Source organism: Microcaecilia unicolor, chromosome 14 (genome assembly GCF_901765095.1).
Source record: "Microcaecilia unicolor chromosome 14, aMicUni1.1, whole genome shotgun sequence".
Taxonomy (NCBI): Eukaryota; Metazoa; Chordata; class Amphibia; order Gymnophiona; family Siphonopidae; genus Microcaecilia; species Microcaecilia unicolor.
This window is the reverse complement of record NC_044044.1, coordinates 27191218-27215386: the sequence shown is the minus strand read 5'-3', so window position 1 is coordinate 27215386 and position 24169 is coordinate 27191218. Positions and strand designations below refer to the sequence as shown.

Genomic DNA, 24169 nt, shown 5'->3' with positions numbered 1-24169 from the left:
GGAGATTCTACATGGAATGTTGCTACTATTGGAGATTCTACATGGAATATTGGAGATTCTACATGGAATGTTGCTATTCCACTAGCAACATTCCATGTAGAAGGCTGCGCAGGCTTCTGTTTCTGTGAGTCTGACGTCCTGCACGTACGTGCAGGACGTCAGACTCACAGAAGCAGAAGCCTGCGCGGCCACATTGGTGATCTGCAAGGGCCGACTTCTAGTGGAATAGCAACATTCCATGTAGAATCTCAAATAGTAGCAACAGTGGAGGAGTGGCCTAGTGGTTAGGGTGGTGGACTTTGGTCCTGAGGAACTGAGTTTGATTCCCACTTCAGGCACAGGCAGCTCCTTGTGACTCTGGGCAAGTCACTTAACCCTCCATTGCCCCATGTAAGCCGAATTGAGCCTGCCATGAGTGGGAAAGCGCGGGGTACAAATGTAAAAAAAAAAAAAAAAACTAGCACCCTCTGCTAGTCTAATGCTGAAACTTCCCCATCCCCCACCACCCCATACGCAGCTCTGCCAGAGTTCCTTGCTCCTGCCCTGCAGCACCCACTGCTCTTCCAGTGCTGATTCCCCCACCCTCCTACCACATGCACCCTCTGCAGGTGCACCTCATTCCTGCCCTGCAACACCCCCCTGCTATGCCACTATTGAGACCTATACCCACCCCCTCCCACAAAATCGTGGCAGAGTACCTTATCACTGCCTTACAGTATCCTCTGCTCTTCCAGAACCATGAATCCCCCAACACCCCCAACACACACACACACACACACTGTAAAATGCACCTCACTCCTGCCTTGCAGCACCCCCCTGCTATTCCAGTACTGAGCTGAGTCCTCCATCCCCCACCCCAGCTCTGCAAATGTATTTCAATTCTCACTCCTGCCTTTTTGTTTTCTTTCTCTGGTGTTGTCTGGACTTTGTCCTACAGAAGTCCTGGACAAGGCAAATAGTCCTACCACACCTGTTATTCTGATATTCGTCCGTAAACAGATTTCCTTTTTACAGTTTTATCAGTAATGCAAAGTGAAACTTGAAAACCTATTGCAAAGAAATTACCCAGGGGTGTTGGGAAGGTGGGGAGAGTGTGTGAGAAAGTGCCAGAAAAAGAAAGACAAGCCGTGGGTGGGTGCATGGGCACTTTTTTTTTTTTTTTTTTTTAATTTAATGGGTTTTTAACAAAATACCCTGTCTGTGAGAAATTAAAGGTCAACAAACTTTTTTTTCTGCAATGAACCTCAGTACATATGTGACTAGCTTTCCAGAGCTCTGTTACCCTCTCCCCTACCCCAATCTCCGTTCCCATCTCCCATTCCTCAGGTCTCTCTGTGCACCTTTAGCAAAACTAAATAAAGAAATAAAACAGAGAGAGAGAGAGAGACAACCAAAGCTAGGGTTTGGGCCACTGGCTGACGTCAATGGAATTCCCCAGCACCACCTCGTGACTCCTGGGTTCTGCTTCCATTGGCCACAGGCAAGACAGAGGAGTCAGGGAGGAGGAGGAAGAGGGAGGAGCTCTTAAAAACATAAGATGTAATACACACACAGCAACATAGACAGGAAGCCCAGAGATGGAAGAAAGTGGGAAATGAAAAGGCAGGGAAAAAAGCAGAAGGAATCAGATCAAATCACTGGGCCTGGAAGGAGGAGAGGAAGGAAAAGAGGATGAGGAAAGACTTTTTGGTCCTTGGTACATTTAGAGGATAAAAGGGTCTTGGAGTATCTTGACACCATTCCATCAGTTTGGCTCACCTGCATGGGGCCTGCTTTTTAAAAACAAAATTTTTTTTATTTATTTTTATTATTATTGCTTTAAGTTGTATTTGGATTTGATTGAAAGGGAAAGCCGGTTTGGAAAGGGCTTTGTGGAAGGTGCGAGGCCGGGAGTGGGTTTGATGGTCTTCCAGGCAGTGTTGCGTCTCGAGTTTTCGGGGACCGGCGAAGGGGGATGTCGCGGGCTGAAGGGTGGATACTGGACGAATTTGCCATCTGCCAGGAGTGGGAAGGAGCGGTGCGCGAGGAGAGGCGCCGTATCGAGAAGCTATTTGGCGTGGAGCTGAACATCCTTGGGGTCCTTGGCCGGGTTCAGGGGCCCCAGGAGATCCAGGGGGCCCAACAGATCTGGCTGCAGCTGCTGGGCCTGAGGGACAACCTCAAGAAAGCAAAGGTAAACCAGGAAAGAGAAATCATTATACTTATGTGTTTGAAAACAAAGGTGTACCTGACCTATATTGCGGCTGTGTATGTGTGTGAAGCTGCCCTGTCACTACCCTTGTGGTACAACAGGATGGAAGTGTGTATTGTCTAAATATTGCACCACTGGAGGCTATGATGTAACTGCCCAGTGGTGGAGCAGCCAGTGTGTCTAAATCTTGCACTGTCGGATTCCGTGATCTATAATGACAGAGATGCCATGTTTGCCCAGTTCCAGTCTGGAGATTTTTGGCCAGCCCTGGTACCTGCAGCTCTGCTTTCAGTTGGCAGGGATCAAGCACTACAACTCCCACACTGCTTTGGGATAGAAGCTGAAAACCAGGACTGGTCAAAAATCTCCAGCCTGGAACTGGATGACTTGGCATCTCTGTAATGGGGCAGTGTTGTGTATGTAGGGGGAAGGGTGGCCAGTGTGAACTTCTCAGTTTATCAACAGCACATTGGAGGATGTAAATAGCCCTTTCAGGTCCTTTGTTCCTGTTAAGTACACTGGCAGGAGAAACAGGAAGTTTGTTAAACCATCTCTGTTGTGAGCTTAAAATAGGGGTAGACACAGCTTTCATCCTTGTTACAACTTATGTTATTTATTTATTAATTTAGATTTTGCTGACACCTTTTTCAGTAGTAGCTCAAGGTGAGTTACGTTCAGGTACTCTGGCTATTTCTCAGTCCCAGGAGGGCTCACAATCTAAGTTTGTACCTGAGGCAATGGAGGGTTAAGTGACTTGCCCAAGATCACGAGGAGCAGCAGTGGGATTTGAACTGACCAGTGCTCTAACCACTAGGCCACTCCTCCACTCCGGAATCTTGCTATTCTTTGGGGTTCTACATGGAATGTCACTACTCTTTGAGATTCTAGATGGAATCTTGTCACTCTTTAAGATTCCAGAATCTTATTTATTTAGATTTTGCTCACACCTTTTTCAGTAGTAGCTCAAGGTGAGTTACATTCAGGTACTCTGGATATTTCTCTGTCCCAGGAGGGCTCACAATCTAAGTTTGTACCTGAGGCAATGGAGGGTTAAGTGACTTGCCCAAGATCACGAGGAGCAGCAGTGGGATTTGAACTGGCCACCTCTGGATTGCAAGACTGGTGCTCTAACCACTAGGCCACTCCTCCACTATAGCAACATTCCATGTAGATTCTCAAATATTTATTTATTTAGATTTTTGTTCACACCTTTTTCAGTAGTAGCTCAAGGTGAGTTACATTCAGGTACACTGGATATTTCTCTGTCCCAGGAGGGCTCACAATCTAAGTTTGTACCTGAGGCAATGGAGGGTTAAGTGACTTGTCCAAGATCACAAGGAGCAGCAGCGGGATTTGAACCGGCCACCTCTGGATTGCAAGACCAGTGATCCACTAGGCCACTCCTCCACACTTAAAAAACGTTCTGTTCCCTGCTGGTCTCTAATAATGAAAGAAGTGGAGGCAGGACCGCCGAGAGAGGGGGTGCGGCCTTGCCCTGGGCCCGGCTCAGTCTCTCAGCAGCCCCGAGTGGAAGAGTGGCCTAGTGCTTAGAGCAGCGGTCTTCCAATCTAGAGGTGGCTGGTTCAAATCCCGCTTCTGCTCCTTGTGATCTTGGGAAGTCACTTAACCCTCCATTGCCTCAGGTACAAACTTAGATTGTGAGTCCTCCTGGGACAGAGAAATATCCAGAGTACCTGAATGTAACTCACCTTCAGCTACTACTGAAAAAGGTGTCAGCAAAATCTAGTAAAAGCTGACAGAGGAGAGAGCTACGTACTACAGACCAGGAAGTGGCCAAAGGGCAGCCAGGATTCTGCAACCTATAGGACAGTGGTTCAACTTGAATTTGCGTACTAAGCTACGTGTGCCTTGTTTACAGATAGTGCACGCAGGTCTGCCAATTAGGAGCACAATCCCACGCCTAAAGTACTAGTGTATTGTAAACACCGGTGCACAATTGGCAACTTATAGACTTGCAGTGGTTCCCAAACCTGGTCCTGGAGGCCCCCCCCCCCAGCCAGTCAGGTTTTCAGAATGTTCACAATGAATATTCGAGAGATTTGCATGCAGTGGCTGGGTGGGGGGGCCCAGAACCTCAGTCCGGCCCTGAGTTGGAGCAGAGGCGGGTGTTACCACAACTCACCCACAGCCACGCCCCTTTTCAAATATGCGCCTTCGAATTTACGCACGTTACTTTACTTAGAATTCGCTTATTTGTGCGTGTAAATTCCAATGGACAATTAATGTCCATAATTGCATGTTAAGTGGCAATTATCAGTGCCGATTGGCTTAAGATAAATGCACGCGCCAATCAGAATTCCTGATTTGCGCACCCAACTCAGGTCGCGCTATATAGAATCCGGGGGTAAGTGGCAAAAAGCATGAGCATAGGTTAGGGGATGTGGTGGGGGGGGGGGGGGAGGCAAATTACACAGGAACATATGCTGAGAATGCTTCCTACGGGTGAGGCCACTTGGATTTTGTACTGTCAGAGTTACCTCTCATGAAAGCAGCCATCAGGATCAGGTCACTGGCACCGAGGATCCAGTGACTGAGAGAGAGAGAGACATCAAATGAGTGTGAGACAGCCTTCAAATGAGTGTGACACACTCCTAATGAGCGAGACTGTGCTTCTCTGAAAACAATCACATCGCTCCCCTGCCATTTCTCACTGCAACCCCTATCCAGTGTGTTTAGCAGAACTGCTATATTAGTTCCAGGAGGGAGCCATTTTGGTAAGTTCAGATTCTAAATTTACATCCCAGAGCAGCTTGAGATTTGTAGTCCCTGATTCCAGCACTACAGGACCTATAATGCACCAGGCTAGAGCTGTCAGAAATCCAGGGCTGGCCTAAAATCTCAACGTGTAATTAAACTCTGGAATCCGTTGCCAGAGAATGTGGTAAAGGCGGTTAGCTTAGCGGAGTTTAAAAAAGGTTTGGACGGCTTCCTAAAGGAAATGTCCATAGACCATTATTAAATGGACTTGGGGAAGATCCACTATTCCTGGGATAAGCAGCATAAAATGTGTTGTACTGTTTTGGGATCTTGCCAGGTATTTGTGACCTGGATTGGCCACTGTTGGAAACAGGATCCTGGCCTTGATGGACCTTTGGTCTGTCCCAGTATGGCAACACTTATGTACTCTTTCTTGGAATCTATTTAGTGATAATATAATCTGATGCATCTGTCTCACAAAGCTCACCCACGAATAAGTACCCAAATTAGAGATGGAATTTAGGACCTGGAATTTATAGTCCTTGACGTAAAACTACAAGGACCAAGCAAAGATTTTATCATATCAGCTGTTTTACTCATTTGATTTACCCCAACCTGACATTTCGTCCTTTAGATTGTAAGCTCTTTTGAGCAGGGACTGTCCTTCGTTAAAATGTACAGCGCTGCGTAACCCTAGTAGCGCTTTAGAAATGTTAAGTAGTAGTAGTAAGTAGTTGATTCTCTGGAAGCTCAATCATATGTGTGATCGCTATTTGTTTATTTTTGTTTAGGATTATATCAAAGGACTCTGCAACCCAGAAATGACTGAACCCTTCTCCTACCCCAAGGACATGCACTGTATCTTTCTAGGGGCCACTGGGCTCTTCTTGAACTGCCTTGTCAGTGGAACCTCTGCCAGCATCTCATTGATGGCCCACGGTTCCCTACAGATCTCAGGGTTGACCGAGTCGGTGGTCATGGCTCACAGTCGGATCCATGAATTTGTGGAACGCTACCAAAAGAACACCAGGCTGCCTGAGGAGCAGGAAGCTAGGGTGAAGAGAGAATTCAAAGACCTGGTGGAAGCTTACATTGACAAACACAGCATGGACCTCTTGATCCTGCCTAATTCCGTGAAGGAGGAGCTGCTCAACCTAGTGAGGGAGGTGGCTCTCCATAAAGATGAGACTAACCTTGCTCAGAAAGGCCAGAACCCAAACAGTGGACTTCTAGATCTACCTGAGCCTTGGAAAAAGCCAGAGATTTCAGACGTCTGCCCTAGAAACTTAGTTAGGTCTCAAGAAGGTGGCCAAAGAAGGCATGTATTGCAAAAAAGAGCATCCAGACCCATGCCAGATTACAGTGATTCTTCTCCAGATGAGCTGTTAGGTTGCCCTGAGCCCAGAAATCACCAGAAAAGAACAGAAACAAGTGGGGAGCCTGGAGTTGCCCAAATATATTTATACAATGAGGATAATCTCCAAAGACATGGAGTCACACCAGCCCAAGGAGATATGCTAGACCAGAACGGGCAACTTCAAAAGCTCCCTGGACTACGGAAAGCCGTTTCTCAATCCAATGGTGAGGAGGAGAAGGAGGAGGAGGATGAAGAGCTAGGCCAGAGTGTCTTGACATCCTCAGGGACAGAAAAGGAGTTCTCTATGCTCCTAAACTTCTTCAAGACCATGGGATATGAGGAAAGAATGGTTAAGAAGGTGTTGGCAGAAGAAGGAGTTCAGGAGCCATCAGAGATCCTGGACAGACTACAAGTTGAGCAGGAGCCTCCGAGGCCAGGCAGCCCCACTCTGGGGAGTCATTCAGGTGAAAGGATGGAAACAGCAGGGGCAGATAACGAGTACCTACTGGAGGTGTTGAAATCGGCAATAGAGAATTGCGGGTACTCGCCAAGTGAAATCACAGACCTGAAGGAAGGTTCCTTGGCAACCTTGCTGAGGAAGCTTAATGAGGGTAGAGCTCCAGGCACTGAGGACCCCAAGATAACCGAGAGGAGATACCATGGATCTCCAACCAGAAGAGTCCCCTGTGGCCCTCCCAACCACAGGCCATGGACAGTAGTAGTTCCTGAAGTCAGTGTCCCGAAGGATGACAGTTCCTTGACATCAGGCTCCTCCACCCCTGGCATCAGACAGGCATCAATGCAAGAGCCAGTAGAAGACGTTTGTCCAGCCACAGCAGGGACCTGGGCGGTGGCAGAGGGCGGGAGCAGTTCTGGGCAGCAGGCAGTTTCTGTGGTAACAGGAGTACAGAGGTTCAACGAGGCAATGCAGACACCCTTCCAGCTGAACCTGAGAAACAAACCAGGAAAGGATAACCTGCGACATATCATTATTGACGGAAGCAACGTGGCCATGGTGTGAGTGTGTATGTAACACCCTCTGGGGCCCTCCTTGATCTGCCTCCTAACCCAATGCATTTTGGATCTGTAGTCCTGCTTTTACTACAACTCTTCCCCCATCCCAGCGCACTTTGTAGTCCTGCTGTTCGATAACTCTTCCCCCATCCCAGTGCACTCTGGGACACGTAGTCTCCCTTTTCTATAACCCCCTCCTCCTATCATAGTGCATTCTAGGATGTAGTGTCTACCTTTTGTATAACACTTTCCCGTATCCCAGTGCACTGTGGGACCTGTAGCATTGCATTTCTACTCTCTCCGCTGCCTTTTCCTATCTGAGTCCAACTTTCTTTCTCCTCTCAGGCACGGTCTCAACCAATTCTTCTCCTGCCGGGGCATTGCTCTAGCTGTGCAGTATTTTTGGGACCGGGGACATCGTGAGCTCACTGTCCTTGTGCCCCAGTGGAGGATGAAGAAGGACAGCAAAGCTAAAGGTAATTCATGTTCTCCCCCTCCCACTAGCTCCTCAGCTCCAGGGGGCAGGGTCCATTTCTCTGTTAAGAGGGTTTATGACTATGCTGAAGGGGCGTGTGAGCTCAGTTGGAGGACTGGACCAAACTATTTTTTTTTTTTTATTAGGATTTATTTACCGCCTTTTTGAAGGAATTCACTCAAGGCGGTGTACAGTAAGAATAGATCAAACATGAGCAGTAGGCAATTAGAGCAGTAAAATTATTCGAACAACAATACAAAGTATGGCATGGTATACTACTTCAACCAGCTTTCTATTTCCATTTCTAGCAGCTAAGTACTGTTTAGTTATTTAGCTGGTTCCGGGGTTTCTATTTTGGGCTGCTTTTTGTGCAGTAGGGGTTATACGTATAGTCTGCAATATTGAGACAGGCTGGGTTTAGTCTGTGTTAATTTGGTGGTTGGTGTCTCTCACCAGGCGATTATTAAGGAGGAAAGGAGTTTTTCAATTCATTCGTTTTTCTCATTTATAATGAGTTTTTTTTACGCCTGATGGTTTTTTTTCTCTTTTTCCTCCTTATGGGAACCAGTAATGGTAATGGACTCCTGAAATCATAGGGATTGTTTTAATACATTGTATTTTCCCTGTGAGGAGCTTTGAGGTTCCATTTGGAGTAATTGATTATTAAAGATTCCCGTGTCGGAGTCTTTATTTTAGTTCTGGGAGACACCCACAAACTAATTGTTTATTTTCAAATTTCCTAGTAAGGTAGAATGGTATACTACTTGCAATGACTACACAATACGTAATACAACATTATAATTGGAAGTGAAGGGTAAGGCAAAGTTGTAACATACAGATGAGTAAGAAAGTAGGAAGAATGAGAAAGTAAGGTGATTGATTTGAAGAAAGTTGCACATGAGGTCAGAGAGATAGTTAAATATTATCTCAGCTAGCGTAGGAGTGGATAAACATGTCCCGCTGCAGTATGTGCAGCCCGAGTCAATCCTTGTATGTGTGAGTGAGACTAACAAGTTAGTTACTTCTTCCCTTAAAGGCTTGGTTGAAGAGCCAAGCTTTCACCTGCTTCCTGAAGTAGAGGTAGTCTTGTGTTAAGCGGAGCCTTTCAGGCAATGCATTCCAGAGTGTGGGGGCTACTCCAGAGAAGGCTTGCTTGCGGGTATCGCATCGTGTAATGTCTTTTGAAGAGGGTGTGGTTAGTGATGTTCCTTGGGAGGACTTTAGTGTCCTTGGCGGTGTGTGGAGGATCATCCTGTTCTTCAGATACTCAGGGCCATTTCCTTTCAGGGCCTTGAAGATCAGACGTAGAGTTTTAACTTTAGCCCTGTATTGTACTGGTATCCAATGAGGTTTTTGTAAAAATGGTGCGATGTGGTCACATCACTTGCAACCTGCTATGAGTCTTGCTGCATTCTGAATCAACTGAAGCTGGTGCAGGCCCTTTGTAGTCAGACCATTGAATAGTGCATTGCAGTAATCCAGTCTCGATGTTATCATGGCATGCACAACTGGGATAAGATTTACCTTATCGACGTAATGAGAGAGGCAGCGTAGCTGTCGCAAATAGTAGAAGCAGCTCTTGAAGGTTGCTTGGATTTGGGGAATCAGAGTAAATGTCGAATCTAACTGTATTCCAAGGTTCCTGACTTGTGATTTGGGGGGGGGGGGGGTTCCTCTCTGTGTGACTTGGCCACTGACACCCTCGCCACCACTTCTACCACTGGGAAGAAATGGGAGGGGGGGGGGCTGGGAGCAACTTTTGTGCCCCTCTATATTTAGTACTGCTCATCCTCACGTGCAACAACCCTGCATTAAACAGTGTCTAACCACTCGCTGTCTCCCTTTCACTCTCTCTGGCCTGCAGAGCAGCACTTTCTGACCGAGTTGAACGCCGTGGGACTTCTCTCCTTCACACCCTCCCGCGTTGTGGAAGGCAGACGGATAACACCGTACGATGACAGGTACCTGGAAGAGGGAGGTGAGGTGGAGCCCCACCTTATGAAGTGGGAAACAAACTTCCTGCCTAATAGAGTTGAAGGTGTCAAACTCAAGACGCTTATGTGGCAAATTCTATAAAGTTACAGAATATAGCCCTTACGTGTGTGATAGATGCCGATAATTAGCATTTACGTGTGTTCCAGGTGCTATTCTATAATTAATACGCATAAGCTGTTTAATGCGCGGCTCCGAGGGGAGATACTTGTGGGCAGAGTACAAACAGGCCACGAGCACAATTCACAGCAGGGGTGGGCAAAATTGGTCCTCGAGGGCCGCAACCCGGTCGAGTTTTCAGGATTTCCCCAATGAATATGCTCGAGATCTATTTGCGTACATCCTGAAAACCCGACTGGGTTGCGGCCCTCAAGGATCGAGACTCATAGAATAGTATCATTTGCATGCATTTAACGACACGCTTGGACACGCCAACATACACCACCCATTCGCACGACAAGATGTACCTAGATTTCAACACGCCAAAGTGGCTTTACGCTAGTATTCTATAAGGGCTTAGACCTGGTGCTAAGAGCACCCCCTTGTGGCACCTACTTTGAGGTACAAAGTTATAGAATTGCCCCTTTAGTTACCAAGGTCAGCTCCTTGTAACCACGCCTGTCACTCCCCCGCAGATTCCTGCTGCAGCTTGCTGAGCAGACGGACGGTGGTGTGATCCTCACCAACGACAACTTGAGGGACATGGCTCAGGAGTCTGGGAAGTGGAAAGTGATCATTAAGGAAAGGTGAGAGGCTGCAGCCAGGTCCTCATGTATCTCCCCCCTCCCCTGAAAAAAAAAAAAAAAAAAACGTACTCCATCGGTCACACCGAGGAAGCTTCTGTAATGTGAGAATCTATGCGTATGTTGGCACAGTCGGGGCTTAGTTTGTGAGGGAACAGCCTGGAATGCAGCTCTATCACTTCTTTTCAGACTCCAGTGCAGCAGGGGGCATTCTGCTCTATCCCATGCCTTCCAAGGATCCTGCAGGGAAGAGGAGGGGAGCTGATGAGCCTGGAGCAGATTCCGCAGACTGCTAAAACCTGTCGTTTCTTTCTCTATAATATCAGCAAAATTCGCCCTTTCCTTTCTGAGCACACTACCAGAACCCTCATCCACGCTCTTATCACCTCTCGCTTAGACTATTGCAACTTGCTTCTCACAGGTCTCCCACTGAGCCATCTCTCTCCTCTTCAATCTGTTCAAAATTCTGCTGCACGACTAATATTCCGCCAGTGTCGTTATGCTCATATTAGCCCTCTCCTCAAGTCACTTCACTGGCTCCCTATCCATTTCCGCATACAGTTCAAACTCCTCTTATTGACTTACAAGTGCATTCACTCTGCAGCTCCTCAGTACCTCTCCACTCTCATCTCTCCCTACATTCCTCCCCAGGAACTCAGTTCACTGGGTAAATCTCTCTTATCTGCAACCTTCTCCTCCACCGCTAACTCCAGACTCCGTTAATCTTGCTGCACCATATGCCTGGAATAGACTTCCTGAGCCGGTACGTCAAGCTCCATCTCTGGCCGTCTTCAAATCTAAGCTAAAAGCCCACCTTTTTGATGCTGCTTTTAACGCCTAACCCTTACTCACTTGTTCAGTACCCTTATCATCCCCACCTTAGTAATTCCCTTATCTCTTATTTGTCCTGTTTGTCTGTCCTAATTAGTTTGTAAGCTCTGTCAAGCAGGGACTGTCTCTTCATGTTCAACTGTGCAGTGCTGCGTACGTCTAGTAGCACTATAGAAATGATAAGTAGTAGCAGAGCAGAGAACAGTCACTATTCTCTAATCCAGCCCCTCTTCTCCCGTCCAACCTAAGCCTCACTCAGCTCCATAGTTCTACTTCCTTTTTATCTACAAATTAAGCCCTGGGCACAGTGACACATTAAGTGGTTCAGGGAAAGAATTACAAAGTCAGACAATTCTCAGATTCTGGTGCTGGTCGATATTGTCCCTGCTCAGGTCACTTTTCTTGGGACCCCACAGATTTTTCTGCTGTTTCTCCCGGGATCAGTGAGAGATTTCCCTGCTCATTCTTGTGTGGGAAGTCTTTGATTCTTTCTCTCCGCTTTGGGGAAATGCACATCTTCAATATCTTTGCATTCTGCTCCCTACAGGAGGAAATGTTTCGCTTTCTTTTTCTCCAGCACTGCACTGCATGCCGAGTCTCCAAGTTCTGTTTCTAATTTGTGGGTCCCTTATTCTGTATTTACAGTTTATTCAAAAATTTGCTATACCACCAATTGAAAATTTCTGACAAAGCGGTTTATAACAATCATTTTTAAAACACCACAAAAAGGAAAGGAAAACAGAAATACAATCCTTGTATAGAGAAAGAAGAAAGGAATCGCTGTTATGGCTGCAACTGTCTCCTGTCCCATCCAAACTGTTGGCTTTCCTTTCACTCTTCTCTATGTTTAAACTTGTAAACCCTCTTAACCTGTTTGCCAGATGAAGTGGTATCAAACATATAAACGGCAAGTGACCGACTCACCTGCAAATGCGCAGTAGAGTCGGAACGCTGAGAGTGTAGAAGTCCAAGCCCCGCCTCCACCAGCAGTACAGCCCAATAGGGAGGAGGGCTTGGACATGGGTGTGGAAATCGGAGGAGGAGGGAGCAGGGAGGGAAGGAGGGGGCGGAACTGAGGGAAACAGACGCTGGGGGGAGGGCAGGGTTGGTGGTGGTGGTGGTGGGGGGGCATAGGAAAACTAAAAACTAGCCCGTTGTTACCGGCTTAACGGCTAGTCTTATAATAAACAGAAACATGAAGATTAATCCTGGCTGCTGTCATGCCTTAATTAGCTCTCAAAAGTATCTCTAATTAGGAAGGCCTTAAGACTTTTCTTGAACTGCTCGTAAATTGATTCCATCCATAAAACAGAGAGAGATTAAGTACACTAAAGATTGAGTTGATTATATTTAGTGGGGTTCTGAATGTATTACCAAGGTGAAGGATTCCACTAGTTTCTACATAGGGATCTGTAGCAGCCCAGCTTATCTCTTGCCCCCCCCCCCCCCTCCCCTGCCCCCTTTTCTCATCTAGTCAGGTTTGAATTTGACGTATTCTCCTGCCTCTTAACAGGCTGCTCCAATTCACCTTTGCTGGAGACATCTTCCTGGTTCCGGATGATCCACTGGGCCGAAACGGGCCAGGTCTGGACCAGTTCCTGAGCAAGACACAGAAACCCAGGTGAGGCCCCAAAGAGGGAAGGCTGAAGGGTAAACTCAAGTACTGTACAACCAGTCATGGATTTTGAATTGAACTTGGATGACCTCTGCCCCTATAGTTCAGTGTTGGACTGGAAGCCTGTGTGGGGAGTTAAATGCTCTGCCTTGGGCTCACTTGCTGAGTGTGCAAGTGTGACTTTGTCGTGTTTGTCAGAGCCTGCAACTACACACATTCCAGCATTCCAGCACCTCTGGCTTTAAGTGTCTTGCTGTGGCCAGTCTGACACCTGTTTTCAGGCCACTCCACAGCAAAGCTTGGTCCCTCATATCTGTGGCATCCCTCGCTGTCCCCACACTCATGCCTTTTGAGAATTTGGTACATTTAATGTCTAATCGACTCAGTATTACCAGTGCCTGCTTTAAATAATGCCACTGTATCAGTCCATGGTGCGACCGCACCTAGAGTATTGCGTTCAATTCTGGTCGCCGCACCTCAAAAAAGATATAGTGGAATTAGAAAAGGCGCAGAGAAGGGCGACAAAGATGAGGAAAGGCTAAAGTGGCTGGGGCTCTTCAGCTTGGTGAAAAGGCGGCTGAGGGGTAATATGATCGAGGTATATAAAATAATGAGTGGAGTGGAAAAGATAGATATGGAGCGTCTGTTTACGCTTTCTAAAAATACTAGGACAAGGGGGCATGCGATGAAGCTGGAGTGCAGTAAGTTTAAAACAAATAAGAGAAAATTTTTCTTTACTCAGCGCGTAATTCGACTCTGGAATTCATTGCCGGAGAATGTGGTTAAGGTGGTTAGCTTAGCAGAGTTTAAGAAAGGTTTGGACAGCTTCCTGAAGGAAAAGGCCATAGAATGTTATTAAATGGACGTAGGGAAAAACCCACTATTCCTGGGACAAGCAATACAAAATGCTTTGCTCCTTGGGGTGATTGTGACCTGGATTGGCCACTGTTGGAGACAGGGTGCTGGGCTAGATGGACCTTTGGTCTGTCCCAGTGTGGCGACGCTTATGTCTTATGTCTTTATTGTTGTTATTATTATTACATTTGTACCCCGCGCTTTCCCGCTCAAAGCAGGTTCAATGTGGCTTACATAGTAATAGGGGTTACAAGGTATAGATAGATAAATTTGATAGAGTGAAGTAAGTTAAGTATTGCAGAATAGTAAAAGACATAGGTGATTAGAGATGGGCAAGTGTTGGGTAAGTGGGTTCATAGGATTAGTTTGGGTCATTTGGGTAGGCTTGCGTGAACAGATTGGTTTTTAGTGCTTAAAGCTTTTAATAGGAAAACCTTAGGAAGAAAACATGGGTGTGGTGGGGGACAAGAGCTTTAATGCAGCCTTCTTGCTCTCCCCCCACCCCCCACCCACAGTAAATGATAATTCTCAGAATAGTTTAACAATGGTACCATCTGGTGGCCAGACAGTAGAATGCAACAAATGTATTTCCCATTTCCTTTGCATGTCAGAATTTGAAAGTCTCACTGAGCAGCAGGGTGCCAATCGTTTCATTTTAATTTACATATCCTTTCATTTTGTTGCAAGAAATGTTGTCACAGATTTAAATCTGGAGTACTATTTTACACACAAATAAATGTTTGCTAAACCCTTCACCTAGCTTCCCCACACAATACATCTCTCTCGTCATTTAATCTGACAAATTCCTTCTCCCCTGACAACTCTGATCCTTTTTTTCTCAGGTCCAGGGCTGGGAAGAGCCACACGTTTGCAGGCCAGAGGAACCCAGTCCAGGTCCCACCACACCCTGCCCCACGCACAGAAATCCTGACGCCATGGAATCAAAAGGTAGGAAGTGGCACAGAGGACAGTAGAGCAGCAGAGGGAGGAGAAAGACCACGGCTGCGACACGAGACACTTCGCCTGCGTAAGAAGCTACTGGATATCTTTGCAGAGCAGGAAGTGAAGGTGGACTTTATACTGCAGGTTGAGCCCTACACTCAAGATCTCAATAAACTCTCTGAGCTCATACTGAACCTGAGAGTCTGAGGAGAAATTACCGGAAGCTACTCTTCAGCCTCTCACACACATCCTGAATGGGAACATGGGATATAAACAGAGCCATAGAGGAGTCTCTGTCCTGGTACACATACACAAAAATGGGATTTCTCACCTTCCTCCCAGTCTGAAGTGAAAAGTGAAAGGCTGGAGAGGGCCTCTGGGAGTCCCAGGATTAAATTATTTTATACAAACGGACACCATTTACTGAAGATAGCGAGACCCCTTTTTAAGAAATTGAAAGCACACTGATCCATCTAGAATGTTCTGCTGCACTGATTTAACGTGTGTGCTGGAGAGGGGCCGCCCCCCCCCCCTCCATTCTTCCTCGTGCCACAGTCCAATTCTTCTCCCCATGGTCCCCTGTAGGATTTCACTGAGGTATCACTCGCAAGCAAGGAGACGGACAAGAAGCCAGCAGCAGCCTACATACCAAGAAACAGTGATCTCTCTAACCCAACATTAACCAAAGCAGTTCTTCTGTTTCATGGCCCAGAGGTTTCCTCATGCCTGGAATGTTTGCTCCTATTCTATAAACACATACCCTCCTCGGTCCCCCCCCTAGCACCACTGCACTGACTGTCCCCAGCCAGGTACTATGAACTCCTTCCGAAAACTGGTGCACAAGTCTGACCACTAGCTGTCCTTGTTGAGCAACGGCCTAGATTCTCTCCCTTCCCGTAGTGACCATAAGCACTGGCTCCAGCCCAGGGGTTGCCAAATGGATCCAGTCCTGGGTTCACCCTACTGAATGCAGGGCCTTGTTCTCATTTCCCCATTGCATTTCCTAAGAAAATCAGGACTACAAGTCCCCTGCACGCAACAGGGTAAGCTCAGGCCTGGATCGACCTTGTTGGGCGAATCTGGATCCAGTTGACAAGCTTTAGCTCAGGGAAGAGAAGCCTGGCCCAGGACTCGAAGCTGGATCTTCCGTATAGCACTGCTGTTGAACTACTGGCCTGCCCCCTCCACCCCAAACGTCAGCTTCTGCATCTTATTCCAGTTGGTGTGATTTTTATTTATTTAATTTTGTTTGTTTTGCTCTGTAAGAAAAGCAAAATAATGCCAGAGTGCTTAAAAGCCATGAAAAAGCACAGGCTTAGCATAAATGCAAAAGCATGAACTGTTCATTTGATCAACGCAGCATACAATGAGATGGGGCTGCTGGGAGAGCTAAAACCAGGGCTGGCTTCCCCTGTGCCGCTGGACACGGAGTTACGGACAATGGAGGATATTTACTCATTCCTGGGCCGTGCAACTTTTGTTTATAGGGGAGAAATATAAACTCAAACAAGAAGTGTTATGTTTTCAAGACTACGAAAGACCGTTCTCCTCACAGTAAACCTTTATTTTTATGTGGAAAATAAAGCAAAAACAAAATCCTGTTACAAATGTGAGTTTATTTTTATATATATGTAAATAAATGCACATGTATTTTAAAGAACGCAGTGCGGAGTGAGTTTTTCCTGGCTCTACTGGATATTAAACCAGCCTTGTTTCAGCACTGGGTAAGCTTGGCATCTTCCAGGCACAGGGTGGCAAGGTTTCTTCTTGGCTGGAGGCGATTTGCAGCTGCATGTGGTGGTGGGGGGGTGGTGGTGGTGGTGAGGGAACAGGAATGCACATGGCAGAAGACAGCATTCTAATGAATGGGTCCTGGTGCAGTGTCTCTATGATTAAATCCTAGCAGGAAGCACACAAGTTGGCCACATAATGTCGTCAAATCCCTGCCCACATCATCTCTCCTATATAAACCACAGGAACGCTCTGTCTCAGCGCAATAAAAACTCGTATAAATGTCACCAAAAAGAAATTTCTAATAAGAAACCGTGGCTCCCTTAAAGACACCCCCCCAAAAAAAATATGCAACTGCCCCAGGAAACCAGACGCTTCTTAATACAGCCATCGCTGTCCTGTTACGGCAGAACCTGGAGAGCACGTTCCCCTTTCTCTCAGTGCTAGGACAGGATGTCTCTTAGCGCGGGCCCCAGCTCTGGGAAAGCATAGCGGTACCCACTCTCCAGTGTCCGCCTGGGCCGCACCTTGGCACCTTCCAGCAGCATCACCCCACGCTCTGAGCCAAAGATTGCGTTCACCATGAAGGCAGGGAGTGGGAGAATTGTGGGCCGCCTCAGGGCCGCGCCCAGGGCCCGGGCAAAGTCCCTGTTGGTGTTGAAGGAAGGGGCCACACCGTTCAAGACGCCCGTCACATTTTTGGATTCCAGGACATGGGCGATGATCCCTGCCAGGTCTGCCACATGGATCCAGGGAAGGTTCTGGCATCCCGAGCCAATGGGGCCCCCCAGGCCCAAACGGAAGGGTAAGAGCATGGAGGGAATGGCGCCTCCATCACGTCCTAGGACAAAACCTGTACAGAATTTTTTTTTAAATAGTGTATTTAATAAAACTGACAGTTATGAACTATCTAATGACAGCTAATTTTACAAGGAATGGATGAAGGGAGAGACAGATGGCAGGACAGAGGCTGTGCAGAACGAGATGCAGCTAGAGAAGGGCAGAGGCTAAATGCACAACTCACCTGCTCGCACCATCACTCCCCGTGTGACTCCCGCTGCAGCACTGTCACCAGGGATCCTTGCTGCAGCCTCCATTGCCGTCACCAGGCGTGAAGCAAAGTCATAATTCCCGCCGGCACTGTCCTCGTCATACTCCACCGTCTCACTAGGGGCGTAGAAACCTGCACGGAAAGCAAAGCCCATCACCAAACTGCCCGCATGAGATTTGGTGGAAGGGAAGGGGGAAAAATGATAAGAGAAACGCAACTTTGTTAGGTTTTTAATATTTCATCATTTCCACACAGCCCCTAGGCTATAACCAGTTGTCTTTGGAAAATATGGGCAAGGCAACGCTATAACTTGGTGTCAAACACTGACGCCGAACACCAGAGGCAACAAAATTGGCAGCTATGCCTGTAAGCACGCTAGAAGGGTCACATGTGGACAGAGCACAGGCGGACTATGGGTGTGAATCTATAGGGTAATAATATAAGTTATGCTGTTTGCATGGTGCCCATTTACATCTCAAACAAAAAAACCAGCACCACGGGCCTTTAAAAATGGAACACAGTTCTTTAATGAATGAGCCTTGACAAAAAGACCCGACACGGGCCGTGTTTCGGTGACTAGCACCTGCGTCAGGGGTCCCCACGTCTCATATAGTAAAAGCTACAAAGCACCAAGGCACTTTCACTTTCTGTATCCAAATGGATGAGATACAGAAAGTGTCGGGTCTTTTTGTCAAGGCTCATTCATTAAAGAACTGTGTTCCATTTTTAAAGGCCCCTGGTGCTGTTTTTTTTGTTTGGACTTTAGTTTGTACTTCGTTCCCTCTCTTTTGTTATATGCCCATTTACATCTGCCATTGAGCTGGTGTAAATGGTTCTGCCTAAATTCTAACATGTATCACAACAATCTTCACTGGCTTTACTTGCTCCGCAGAAAATATCACTATACAAAACTAGCAAGTAACATTTAATTTGCAGAGGGTAAAAGGAAAAAGGACTTCAGTGGCTCGGGTCACGTCCAAGATAAAGCTTGGACTAATGACCCACCCTACTTGTTCATCAGACCTAAAAAAAAAAAACTTTATCTCAGATGCGACCTGAGTTACTGAAGTCCTTTTTCCTCCTCTAGCCTTTTACCCTTAGCAAATTAAATAGTAACATAGTAGATGACGGCAGAAAAAGACCTGCACGGTCCATCCAGTTTGCCCAACAAGATAAACTAATATGTGCTACTTTTTGTGAATACCTTACCTTGATTTGTATCTGCCATTTTCAGGGCACAGACCGTAGAAGTCTGCCCAGCACTAGCCCCGCCTCCCACTACCGGCTCTGGCAAAGACCGTATAAGTCTGCCCAGCACTAGTCCCACCTCCCAACCATCAGCCCCGCCTCCCCCACGGCTCTGCCACCCAATCTCGGCTAAGCTTCTGAGGATCCAATCCTTCTGAACAGGATTCCTTTATGTTTATCCCACGCATACCTTTTTCATCTCCACCACCTCCCGCGGGAGGGCATTCCAAGTATCCACCACTCTCTCCGCGAACAAAATACTTCCTGACATTTTTCTTGAGTCTGCCCCCCTTCAATCTCATTTCATGTTGTTACTTGCTAGTTTGGTACAGTGATAAATTCTAACATGTCAATTTGGGTTTACGCTAATAATTCTGTAAGAGCATCTTGGCACGCAGATACCATGCACAGATCGCCAATTCTACTAACGGCACTGGCCCACTTCACAGGAGGTACTAAGCTATGAAACTGTCCCCCTGAAAGTGCTTACTTCTCAGTCAGTATGTTTGTTCATGTGTGTCCTACTTTAGAATTTATCAACCTGGACATGAGGTTTTGTTTATCCGGGGAACTAAAATGCAAGGCAATCCTGGCCAGATCCCAGCCGCTGCAGCGACCAGGTCTACCCTAAATTCATGAAAACATTTTTGCCCGTTTCCAAAAACTTTACTGTTAAATTCTAGCACAGGAATTTGCAGGAAAAAAAGGCAGTATTTTGCTTTCAGTGAAGACATGATGAGATCTGTGCTCAGCCCTCCTCCCCCCTCTCCCCCACCATGGCAGGTTAGGACGATCCCCCACAATGTTCCCTCTAATATGCGTGGGAGTCTTCCACTCATATGCCTACTGTCAGGGATGGTGCATAAATGTTGCAGTTTGAATCACGAGAGGCAAGCAAGTCTCCTGCGGATCCCACAAAACTCACCTACTCTCATGACCGAAACCACAATATTGCTGCACCACTCTCAATGGTAAGAACACGGGTGCAGGCCTCCTACGCACCTCAGAGGAAAAATATTGATCCTCTGCCTCAGCCCTCCTCTCTGGTGATACATACTGACGCCTGTGACCAGCACCCAAGCTTCAGGGGGCTTCTCAGCTCTAGCAATGGCCCTGGCCAAAATTTGAGTGGTGTCAACTCGGCTGTTGGTGACTTCCTTCTTGAACTCCTCAGTCCACCTATAAAAAAATGAAACAGAAATCCTGACATAAAACAGCAGCTTAGGCACTTTGATATAATACAGGAGACTCAACAATGTGCTCTCTTCACAATTCTGGGAAGCTTGAAGTGTGAATCATCCACCTTCCTACCACATCTGGTAGAATCCTCCTGTATGTATATCTGTACCTGTCTCTCCACATATCTGTGTTTGTATGTCCCCATCTCTACCTTCCAAACTCTCACTCACCTTCTGAGAGGATTCATTATGTTTTCCCCAGCAAGATTGACAGCAGCATCACAGGGGGGCAGACCCTTGCTTGGGAGCTCTTGCTGTAAGCCCAAAAAAAAACAAAACAATCTCACTGTATAGATGGGAAGGTCCTAGAGGCAGGCTGAAATTTAACAGAATTCATTACACGAAAGGGAGACTTGCTACAGAAGAGTACATGATTTAAACAGGAAGGGTTTAGGTGACCTGGCACCCTCTTCCTTACCCACGTGATGCGACCAGGGCCGGGGTTCCTTGAGATAATAGTGACTTCATGACCATTGCTCTTTAGCAGACTCGTCAGGGTGCGGCCCACGAATCCTGTTCCTCCACCTGCAGACAGAAGGCAGCAGCTGGTTAACAGAGTCTGTGCTCATCTCCAGTGATCTATTGTCTATTAGATTGTAAGCTCTTTGAGCAGGGACTGTCTTTCTTCTATGTTTGTGCAGCGCTGCATACACCTTGTAGTGCTATAGAAATGCTAAATAGTAGTAGTAGTATTAGTGATCTGTCCTTCCTGCATCAGTGAAGGCAGTATATATATGCTGCTTTTAATTCCTAACTTTTAATTCCTAACTGCTCGTACCTTATCTTGTCTTCCTCTTTTCAATAGTACCTTTTCCCTATGTGTCCTATCTGTCTGTCCTGATTTAGACTGTAAGCTCTTTTGAGCAGGGACTGTCTTTTCTTAATGTTCAATTGTGAAGCGCTGCGTACGACTTGTAGCGCTATAGAAATGATTTGTAGTAGTAGTATATAGACCACCAAGGAGATAGGCACAGGATTAGATCATGAAGCCAGTTCCTTGACTCCTCCAAAGAGCCAAAATAATCCTACTGTGACTTTATAGCAGGGTGACTGTTGTCAACAGTGTAACCCGTGGGCTACTGGGATGTTCATATTACTATATGGAATGGAAAAGGCTTCTATCACACACTGTGGACGGGTTATTTAGGAGTGTATGTCACAAAGATGGGGAATAGCCAATAAATTAAACTGAGCTTGTCCAGAATACTGGGGAACATCCTATGTGAGGGTCTGTCCTGAATATGTGAGACTATCCTCAAGGTAAGATCTTGTCCAGGAGGGACTGACCTCAGTGGGAGGGTCTGTCCTGAATATTTGAGACTGTCCTCAATGAAAGATCTTGTCCAGGAGGGACTGTCCTCAGTGGGAGGGTCTGTCATGAATACAAGAGACTGTCCTCAATGAAACAGCTTGTCCAGAAAAGGAGGGACTGTCCTCAGTGTGAGGGTCTGTCCTGAATACATGAGACTGTCCTCAATGAAACAGCTTGTCCAGAAGAGGAGGGACTGTCCTGAATACATGAGACTGTCCTCAATGAAAGATCTTATCCAGGAGGGACTGTCCTCAGTGTGAGGGTCTGTCCTGAATACATGAGACTGTCCTCAATGAAACAGCTTGTCCAGAAGAGGAGGGACTGTCCTGAATACATGAGACTGTCCTCAATGAAAGATCTTATCCAGGAGGGACTGTCCTCAGTGTGAGGGTCTGTCCTGAATACATGAGACTGTCCTCAATGAAACAGCTTGTCCAGAAGAGGAGGGACTGTCCTGAATACATGAGACTGTCCTCAATGAAAGATCTTATCCTGGAGGAACTGTCCTCAGTGTGAGGGTCTGTCCTGAATACATGAGACTGTCCTCAATGAAACAGCTTGTCCAGAAGAGGAGGGACTGTCCTCAGTGTGAGGGTCTGTCCTGAATACTTGAGACTGTCCTCAATGAAAGATCTTATCCAGGAGGGACTGTCCTCAGTGGGAGGGTCTGTCCTGAATACATGAGACTGTCCTCAATGAAAGATATTATCCTGGAGGGACTGTCCTCAGTGGGAGGGACTGTCCTGAATACATGAGACTGTCCTCAATGAAAGATCTTATCCAGGAGGGACTGTCCTCAGTAGGAGGGTCTGTCCTGAATACATGAGACTGTCCTCAATGAAAGATCTTATCCTGGAGGGACTGTCCTCAGTGGGAGGGTCTGTCCTGAATACATGAGACTGTCCTCAATGAAAGATCTTATCCAGGAGGGACTGTCCTCAGTGTGAGGGTCTGTCCTGAATACATGAGACTGTCCTCAATGAAACAGCTTGTCCAGAAGAGGAGGGACTGTCCTCAGTGGGAGGGACTGTCCTGAATACATGAGACTGTCCTCAATGAAAGATCTAATCCAGGAGGGACTGTCCTCAGTAGGAGGGTCTGTCCTGAATACATAAGACTGTCCTCAATGAAAGATCTTATCCTGGAGGGACTGTTCTCAGTAGGAGGGTCTGTCCTGAATACATGAGACTGTCCTCAATGAAAGATCTTATCCTGGAGGGACTGTCCTCAGTGGGAGGGTCTGTCCTGAATACATGAGACTGTCCTCAATGAAAGATCTTATCCAGGAGGGACTGTCCTCAGTGTGAGGGTCTGTCCTGAATACATAAGACTGTCCTCAATGAAAGATCTTATCCTGGAGGGACTGTCCTCAGTGGGAGGGACTGTCCTGAATACATGAGACTGTCCTCAATGAAAGATCTTATCCAGGAGGGACTGTCCTCAGTAGGAGGGTCTGTCCTGAATACATGAGACTGTCCTCAATGAAAGATCTTATCCTGGAGGGACTGTCCTCAGTGGGAGGGTCTGTCCTGAATACATGAGACTGTCCTCAATGAAAGATCTTATCCAGGAGGGACTGTCCTCAGTGTGAGGGTCTGTCCTGAATACATAAGACTGTCCTCAATGAAAGATCTTATCCTGGAGGGACTGTCCTCAGTGGGAGGGACTGTCCTGAATACATGAGACTGTCCTCAATGAAAGATCTTATCCAGGAGGGACTGTCCTCAGTAGGAGGGTCTGTCCTGAATACATGAGACTGTCCTCAATGAAAGATCTTATCCTGGAGGGACTGTCCTCAGTGGGAGGGTCTGTCCTGAATACATGAGACTGTCCTCAATGAAAGATCTTATCCAGGAGGGACTGTCCTCAGTGTGAGGGTCTGTCCTGAATACATAAGACTGTCCTCAATGAAAGATCTTATCCTGGAGGGACTGTCCTCAGTGGGAGGGACTGTCCTGAATACATGAGACTGTCCTCAATGAAAGATCTTATCCAGGAGGGACTGTCCTCAGTAGGAGGGTCTGTCCTGAATACATGAGACTGTCCTCAATGAAAGATCTTATCCTGGAGGGACTGTCCTCAGTGGGAGGGTCTGTCCTGAATACATGAGACTGTCCTCAATGAAAGATCTTATCCAGGAGGGACTGTCCTCAGTGTGAGGGTCTGTCCTGAATACATAAGACTGTCCTCAATGAAACAGCTTGTCCAGAAGAGGAGGGACTGTCCTCAGTGGGAGGGACTGTCCTGAATACATGAGACTGTCCTCAATGAAAGATCTAATCCAGGAGGGACTGTCCTCAGTGTGAGGGTCTGTCCTGAATACATGAGACTGTCCTCAATGAAACAGCTTGTCCAGAAGAGGAGGGACTGTCCTGAATACATGAGACTGTCCTCAATGAAAGATCTTATCCAGGAGGGACTGTCCTCAGTGTGAGGGTCTGTCCTGAATACATGAGACTGTCCTCAATGAAACAGCTTGTCCAGAAGAGGAGGGACTGTCCTGAATACATGAGACTGTCCTCAATGAAAGATCTTATCCAGGAGGGACTGTCCTCAGTGTGAGGGTCTGTCCTGAATACATGAGACTGTCCTCAATGAAACAGCTTGTCCAGAAGAGGAGGGACTGTCCTGAATACATGAGACTGTCCTCAATGAAAGATCTTATCCTGGAGGAACTGTCCTCAGTGTGAGGGTCTGTCCTGAATACATGAGACTGTCCTCAATGAAACAGCTTGTCCAGAAGAGGAGGGACTGTCCTCAGTGTGAGGGTCTGTCCTGAATACTTGAGACTGTCCTCAATGAAAGATCTTATCCAGGAGGGACTGTCCTCAGTGGGAGGGTCTGTCCTGAATACAT

General features: G+C 46.9%; 2 protein-coding genes across 6 annotated transcripts in view; one reads left to right on the top strand and one right to left on the bottom strand.

Moving 5' to 3' along the window:
• Positions 1-1553: 1553 nt before the first annotated feature.
• LOC115456943 (protein KHNYN-like) lies at positions 1554-16787 on the top strand. Its single transcript, XM_030186322.1, has 7 exons — positions 1554-2173; positions 5701-7283; positions 7626-7756; positions 9620-9716; positions 10383-10493; positions 12835-12942; positions 14634-16787. The coding sequence occupies exons 1-7, from the start codon at positions 1955-1957 to the stop codon at positions 14938-14940; spliced, it is 2556 nt and encodes an 851-aa protein (XP_030042182.1). The 5' UTR covers positions 1554-1954; the 3' UTR covers positions 14941-16787.
• Positions 16788-16881: 94 nt separating this feature from the next.
• The window catches only part of SDR39U1 (short chain dehydrogenase/reductase family 39U member 1), a 64885-nt gene continuing 57597 nt past the window's right edge, over positions 16882-24169 (bottom strand). For 2 of the 5 annotated variants that reach the window (XM_030186325.1, XM_030186323.1), the window contains exons 2-6: positions 20420-20526; positions 20173-20255; positions 19821-19942; positions 17489-17647; positions 16882-17317 (exon numbers count right to left, since the gene is read on the bottom strand). In XM_030186325.1, coding sequence (XP_030042185.1) covers positions 16908-17317; positions 17489-17647; positions 19821-19942; positions 20173-20189 — 708 coding nt within the window. In that variant the 5' untranslated portion in view covers positions 20190-20255; positions 20420-20526 and the 3' untranslated portion in view covers positions 16882-16907. Of the gene's footprint in view, positions 17318-17488; positions 17677-19820; positions 19943-20172; positions 20318-20419; positions 20527-24169 lie in introns of those variants that run through there. The other 3 variants (XM_030186326.1, XM_030186324.1, XM_030186327.1) reach the window with 3 other exon arrangements.